This window comes from Fonticula alba (genome assembly GCF_000388065.1).
Source record: "Fonticula alba strain ATCC 38817 unplaced genomic scaffold supercont2.6, whole genome shotgun sequence".
NCBI classification, from domain to species: Eukaryota; order Rotosphaerida; family Fonticulaceae; genus Fonticula; species Fonticula alba.
The window spans coordinates 1,479,304-1,486,187 of record NW_009242976.1 but is presented as its reverse complement, the minus strand read 5'-3'; the positions used below and the strand labels follow the sequence as shown (position 1 = coordinate 1,486,187).

General features: G+C 70.1%; 4 protein-coding genes across 4 annotated transcripts in view; 1 reads left to right on the top strand and 3 right to left on the bottom strand.

Annotated features, from left to right (window-relative positions):
* Positions 1–752, bottom strand: part of H696_03989 (hypothetical protein) — a 1,550-nt gene extending 798 nt beyond the window's left edge. Inside the window, exon 1 of the mRNA XM_009497857.1 lies at positions 166–752. Within this exon, the coding sequence (XP_009496132.1) occupies positions 166–342 (177 nt within the window). The 5' untranslated portion in view covers positions 343–752. The remainder of the gene's footprint in view (positions 1–165) is intronic.
* Positions 753–1,204: 452 nt separating this feature from the next.
* H696_03988 (hypothetical protein) lies at positions 1,205–1,929 on the bottom strand (the record flags this gene model as incomplete). Its single annotated transcript, XM_009497856.1, has 2 exons — positions 1,205–1,236; positions 1,395–1,929. 2 exons carry the CDS (start codon positions 1,927–1,929, stop codon positions 1,205–1,207), a joined length of 567 nt encoding a protein of 188 aa, XP_009496131.1.
* A 1,655-nt stretch (positions 1,930–3,584) lies between these two features.
* On the top strand, positions 3,585–4,626 carry H696_03987 (hypothetical protein). Its single transcript, XM_009497855.1, has 4 exons — positions 3,585–3,683; positions 3,793–3,836; positions 3,930–4,007; positions 4,161–4,626. The coding sequence occupies exons 1-4, from the start codon at positions 3,672–3,674 to the stop codon at positions 4,390–4,392; spliced, it is 366 nt and encodes a 121-aa protein (XP_009496130.1). The 5' UTR covers positions 3,585–3,671; the 3' UTR covers positions 4,393–4,626.
* Positions 4,627–4,795: 169 nt separating this feature from the next.
* Positions 4,796–6,186, bottom strand: H696_03986 (3-hydroxybutyryl-CoA dehydrogenase; the record flags this gene model as incomplete). Its single annotated transcript, XM_009497854.1, has 3 exons — positions 4,796–4,894; positions 5,067–5,701; positions 5,943–6,186. The coding sequence occupies 3 exons, from the start codon at positions 6,184–6,186 to the stop codon at positions 4,796–4,798; spliced, it is 978 nt and encodes a 325-aa protein (XP_009496129.1).
* Between the last annotated feature and the right edge of the window lie 698 nt (positions 6,187–6,884).

The window sequence follows — 6,884 nt, the reverse complement described above, 5'->3', positions numbered from 1 at the left end:
GGGGGGGGGGGGGGGGGGGGGGGGGGGGGGGGGGGGGGGGGGGGGGGGGGGGGGGGGGGGGGGGGGGGGGGGCGGGGCGGGGCGGGGCAAGGGGGAACGAGGCAGAGACGAGCAGGCCCCCTCCCCTCCCCCCGGCGGGCCAAGGGAGCAAGCATGCACACGTACGGAAGCAAGGAATCCATTGTTTTGAGCCTCAGGAAAGAGTGGACGTTCGGTATACCCGAAAACTTTCTTCCCAACTCCGGTGGAATCGTTTGGCGTGGCGGCGGTCGAGGTGGCCTCGGTCTCGCGTTGGCGCTGCTTGCAGCGGTTGAAGGCGTTAAGCTGGTGGACGACCTGCATCTTGGAGATGAACAACGAGAGCGGGTGCGACTACGGCGGTAGGCGACGGACGAGAGAGGACGCGGGAACACACGCGGCGGCGAGTCACGCAAGGGGGGGTGAGGGGGCTCTGAGGCACTCACTGGGCGGCTTCCCGTGGAAAGAAGGCCGGCTCAATGGGTGAAACAGGGGCAAACGATTGGTGGAGCAACGGAGGGAACCGGGATGTCGAGGGGCGGACAAACCCGGGGCGCGAGGGGCGCGCGCGCGAAAGTGACGCGCAGAGGCGCGCCGTCGTCGGCAGCGAGGTTAGAGCGGGGGGGACGAGGCAAGCGTCGTATGGGGGCGACGTTCGGGTGAGGGAAAACAGGAGCCGGCCGCCGCGCTGGCGGCCGCCTCTTATACTGGCGGAGCCCCTGCGTGGGGCGGCGCGGGGGGCGCGTCTTCGTGTCCTGCCCGCCAAGTCAGGCAGTTCCCGGGAGCCGCCCGCAGACGGGCAAAGGGGGGGGGGGGCCCACGTTGCGCAGGCACACCCACCCACACCCGCCCCCAGCCCGGAGGGCTTGTGTCCCCTGCGGGCGGCCCGCGCCCGAGGCAAGGGCTCTCGGGAGCCAGGCTGGGCGGGGGGGGGGACGTGCGCCGGTGCGTGCCACGAAACCCCCGGGGGCGCCATGCGCCGGCGCGCCAACTGGCCGCGGAGATCGCGAGAGGGCGTGTGCGAGGCGCGAGTCAAGCCAAGCGCGGGCAGATCGAGGGGGGGGGGGGGGGGGGGGGCAAGTTAAACAACCGGCCGCGCGCGCGCGCGCAAATGCGCACGGGCGGGGCTGGCCAGCCGAGTGATGCCCAGCCGGGGTAGCTGGCGCGCGCCGGACACTTGACCGGCCTAGTGCTGGCGGGGCCCGAGCTTGCCCAGGCCTGTCGCCATGCGCGCGTGCGCGCCCCGGGAGCCGGGACGACGCCCGGGCGCCGGCCGCAGGACATGCCCGCATACGTGTCCCGCCTGTAGAGGGGCACCCGCCCTGCCCCCTTGCGGCGAAGGGGGGGGGGGGGGGGGGGGGGGGGCGCCAGGGCACCGCGGGCCATGCGTCGATGCGGTGTCAGGTAGCCCCGACGAGTGTCGGCCGCCCCTCCGGGGCGGAGGCCAACCGGCCGGGGGTCGTGATTACCGAAGGGGACCTGCGACTGGTGCTGGTGCTGGGTATGCTGTGGCTGGTGGGGAGCAGCCGCGGACAGGTGGTAGTGGGCCGGCGCGTGTGCCGGATACTGCCCGGCGGCCTGGGGGGGGCGCGCGAGCCGCGAGGGGGGCCCGGGGGCCGGGGCCGGATGGCGCCGCCGGCAGGGGCGCATTCCCCCGGAATCCGGGCCGGCCACCGGGGCCGAGCCCGGGCCCGAGGACTGATCGCATCTCCGCCGGGGCGGCCCTGCTCCGGAGAAGCCCGGCAGCCGCCAGCAGGACGGCCCCGGCGCGGCGGAGGCACCCGCCCCAAAGGCGGCCGCTCTGGAGTACAGAATCAGCAGAATGGCCCCCCCGCCGGGGCCCGCGAGCCGGGAGGAGCCTGCGCGCAGCAAGCATGCGCGAGACCCGCCGGCCGCGGACGAGACTCGCATTCCTGCCGATGGCGTGCTGCTGCACGCCCGGCAACAGGGGAGACAGCGGCGCGACCCGCCGGCACCCGGGATACGGCCACCCTGCGCAAAGGCCTGGCGTTGCGTCGGGGGGCGGGCGCCAGCCGGGGGCACCTGTTTCTCCATGCGGCAGGCCCCGGGCGCCGCCGGTTCTCGTCCGCCTCCCGCCCGGGGGGCAGGGGCGGGGGGGGGCGGGGGACAGTGAGCGCCCAGACTCGGCCGGGCCTGAGGAAGCCCCTCCAGATGAATCAGAATCCCCCGCGGGGGGAAATCTAATGTCACTTCAGAAGCACCTACGCGGCTGACGAGTACGCCCGGCCCCGCCGGCGATCCGGGGGCTAGGGCGGGCCACGGCACAAACGGCCGTCGCGGCATAAGGATACAGAGCCCCGGACCGGCGGCCTACACTCCAGCCGGAACACGGGAGCCCGCATACACACTCGGACTTTCACCGCGAGAGAGAGAGAGACAGAGAGAGACAGAGAGAGAAAGAGAGAGAGAGAGACACACCCGCGCCGACGCAGATGGGGCACCGCCCCCACGCAAACCGGTGCGCCCTCGCCAACGGGCGGCCAGGTCCCGGGCACATCGGCATCTGCATGCACTGGCGCCGGGCGCGGCTGTCTCTCTAGTCTGCCAGACCCAACCGGGGAGGTACGGCGCGCGATACGCTCGCCACGCGCGGCCCGTGTGGGCCCGTGTCCTCGGAGGCCCGGGGTCAGGTAACGGTTTTGACGGGAGGGGGTGGGGCAGCCGGGACCGGGGCCCGAGGACAGGGCCGCCGCCTCCCAGGCCCGCCCCCACGCACGGCTACCGGCGCCATCAGAACGACGCCTCGTGCCGGCGAAATTGCTGCTGAGGGGCGCAGCGTGCAAGATAAACAAGAAAGCCAGGGTGACAGGGCGGGTGGGGCGCAAGAGGGGGCGGGGCCCGGCCGTCGGGGCCATGGTTTCCACCGCGCTGGATCTGGTCCCCCGTATTCCGCATCCCGCTGTGCCGGGGTGAGCGAACACCGGGGCTTTTTTCGTGCTTCTCGCCGGGGGGGGGGGGGGGGGGGGGGGCATGCTGTGTGCGCGCGTCAGGGCATGCGCGCTATCGCCGGGGGCGAGGTCCTGGCGGCGGTCCCGCACCCGCGGCAGGGGCACCGTCCTGGCAGCCTCTCGGGGCAGGCCCGCCAGCCAGGGAGGAGGGAAAAGGCCCCAGCCTCGCAAACCTCCCGGCCTCGATCCCTCCTAGGCACACACCGGCCGGGGACTATTTTATCGTCCATATTAAAGTGCACCATTTTCAGACACAGTCAATGCGGATCGTCCCCCGGTCGGTTCTGAATTCGTGGCCGGACATCCCCACCCGATCCCCTCCCCGGGCCAGCCCCCACGCGTTCGGCGCGCCGGCGGCGGATGCTCCACCGTCCGAGGATTCCGAGATATCAGACACGAAGGGGCACACGCCCACTGGCACCCACATGATCTTCGGGCATCATGACACGCACTCATACGTCGGCAGCCGGGCATTGCCCGCCTGGGAGGGAGCTTCGGGACTTTGCTCCCCACGGCCAGCAGCACGTCCTGGGCGGACTCACTTTTTCGGCGCCGGGCTAAGGTTGGCACCGTTCCCGGGTGCCATCCAGCAGAGCCCCTCCCCCCCCCCCGCCTCCTCGCCCTCCGCCTCCTGTTCGCTTCGCCCTCTCTGCCTGTCTCACTCTTTCCTCCTGTCGGCGCATCATGAGCTCGCTTGTGCGTTTTCCCTGTCTCGCTCATCCCCCTGCTTATCTTTTCCCCGGGAGGGCCTCTCGCCGCCCGGCCTGGGCGTCTGTCTGACCTCTTCGTCCGCCTGCGCACCCAGCAATCCCGCCAAGCGCGGCAGAACAACCGCATTCTCTTCGTCAAGTGCGTGTCCAGGCAGGCTTGCTCGCCTCCTCCCTCGGCCGCGGGCCACTCACCAGCCTTCCTCCCCCTCCCCTTTTCTTGGCTGCCCTCCAGGTATCTTCCCTTTGATGTGTCCTCCAAGACCCTGTACGACCTGTTCGGCAAGTTCGGGGCAATCCAGCAGATCCGTCTGTGCGTTTCTCCACCCGCCCTACTCCATCCCTACTCCATCCCTGCTCCATCCCTGCTCCCTTCCTGCCCCATCCCCCCCCTCTCTCGCCCTGTTCCCCTCACCTTCGCCCTGCTCTCTCCCCCCCCCCTCCTACCCCCTCCCCCTGTGACCAGTGGAAACTCCCCGACCACCCGTGGCAATGCATTCGTCGTTTACGAGATCCCGGATGACGCGAACCGCGCCATGGCCAAGCTCAATGGCTACCAGCTGAGCCACCGCTCGATTACCGTCCTCCCGTTTGTCCCCTCGCGCGTGTACAAGAAGGCCGACCTGGATGCCCGTCGCGCGCGGCTCGACGCGGTGGCCGAGTCCCACGGTGTTCAGACCGACGATCTGGAGGCCTAGGCGGAACGCCTGGCGCGGACCCGGCCCTTCCCAGGCCTGTGCATCCTCCACGCCCGAACCCCACACCCCTCCCGAGCCTGTTTCCCTCCCCTCCTTCTCTCCTTCTCTCTCTCTCTGCCGCTCCCGGAGTAGGGCGACAGTGTTGCCCTAGCCGCCCGGTCACCGAGAGAGGGCTTTGTACCATAGATCCAGAATACATCCTGTTTTTTCCACACACACACACACATACACACGCACGAGTGTGTGTGTGTGTGTGTACATGCGCACACCTCCCCCCCAGGGAGGGAGGTGTGTTTCTATTTGCCTCCCCCTCGCGCGGGCACATCCCGGGAGAAGCCAGAGCAGGCGTCTCCCGGAGGGGGAGCAATTCACCGGGCGGCGGCGGCGGCGGCGGCACGCGCGCTTAATACTGGTAGAAGCCACGGCCGGCCTTCTTGCCGAGCCAGCCAGCCTCGACATAGCGGACCAGCAGCGGGGCAGGGCGGAACTTCGGGTCACCGAACTGCCATAGAAGGGATAAGGGTCAGAGAGCACGAAAAGGAAGAAGAGGGAGCCACCGCAGAGGGACAACCGGCTGTGGCCGGGGGCTTTGCAAGGAAAGAAAAAGAAAGAGAAGGACGAGGAAAAAGGCAGCCGGGCAGAAGTACCACACGCAGTGCCGATGCACAACGCACCTCGTTGTAGAGCACGCGCATGATGGCCAGGCAGGTGTCCAGGCCGATGAAGTCCGCCAGCTTGAGCGGCCCCATCGGGTGGCGCATGCCGAGGCGCATGACGGTGTCGATGTCCTCCGGGGTGGCGATCCCCTCGCCGAGGCACATGATGGCCTCGTTGAGCATCGGCATGAGCAGGCGGTTGGCGATGAACCCCGGGGCGTCGGCCGACCGGGCGGTGGTCTTGCCCATGGCCCGGGCCAGGGCCTCAGTGCGGAGGAGGACCTCATCGGCGGTCTGCAGGGCGGGGATCACCTCGACAAGCTCCATCACCGGGACCGGGTTCATGAAGTGCATGCCGATGACGCTGGTGGCGCGGGCCGCGGAGACCGAGCCGGCAATGCGCGTCAGCGGGATGGACGAAGTGTTGGAGGCCAGGATCGGGCCAACCGCGCCGGGGGCCGGGGCGGCCAGCACGCCATCCAGCTGGCGGAAGAGCTCCAGCTTGATGGCCGGGTCCTCGGACACGGCCTCCACCACGAAGTCGCACTCGGCCAGGGCCGAGAGGCTGGTGGCCGGGACAATGCGGTCCAGGGCGGCGGCACGCTGCTCCTCAGTCATGCGGCCCTTGGCCACGTCCTTGGCCAGGACGCTGCCTGTGGGGCGGCGTGGACGTATGTGTGTGTGTGTGTGTGTGTGTGTGTGGGCGCGCGACCGAGGCCAAGGCCCGGTCCGGGACAGGGGAGAGGAGGAGGCGACGAGGCAATGTACTCTCGGTCAGTGGCGAGCAAGGTCCGGGAGGGGAGAGAAGAGGCAGGGGACAGGAGATGCGGGAGAAGACCCGGGCGCAGCCATCCTACGGGGGGAGAAGGGCGACCGCAGTGGCTGTACACGCACCCATGAAGGCGATCTGCTTCTCGAGGCGCTCGGCGCTGGTGTCGACCAGGACCACGGGCAGGCCGACCACAGAGGTAGCCACCTGGGCGATGCCGATACCCATCTGGCCGGCGCCGACAACACCGAACTTCTTGACGCCGTGCTCGGTCGAGGCGTCAGCAGAGGAGGCGGTGGCAAAGGCACGGCTGGCCACGCCGGGGAGGGCGCGCGAGCGGACAGACAGGCGGGCGACGGCGGGGAGCATGGTGTCGGGGAAACTGACAAGCGGCTTGGTGCGGGGCAAAGGGGCGAGCGGAGGGGAGGGGAGAGTATATCACCGCGGGGTGTCGAGGCGATGGGGCATGCCGAGCGAGGCCGGTTGCCCAAGAGGCCGGCCGGGGGATTTCACCCACTCGACGCCTCTCTGCCGGTGTCGCCTTCCCTGGGTCCGCGCCCCTGACGCGGAAGTGCCTGCATCGAAATGACACGGCGGGCGCATTATGCCCCCCCCCCCCCCCCCCCCTGGACACTCACAAACACAGGCAGGGCAGGCCCGGGAGAGCCGACGAGAGGATGGGGTGGGAGAGCCAGACAACTAGTCCCAAGGATCGATGCCCCACCGAACGGCCATGCGTGGGCAGCTACACCCCCGTGGGCAGCACCTCGGCATATGGCCGCCGCTGGCGCCCCCCCCCCCCCCCCCCGCCCTGCCCTTCCCTGGGAGATTATCCGGATCTTTCTCCCTGGGTTCCTGGCTCTCCGCCCCGTCCTCCCCGGTGGTGCTTCCGGAGCGGCGGAGGCGGCGGAGGCGGGGGATCGTTGGGGGCTTTTTCTTGGCCATCCCTCCAGGCCCCGGGGATGCCCCATCTTCCGGGCACCGACAACCCCCCCCGCCTCCGCCGTCTTTCTGCGCCTCACTTCCCTGCCCTCTTGCGCTGCTCGCGCGCGCGCGCCCCCTCCGCC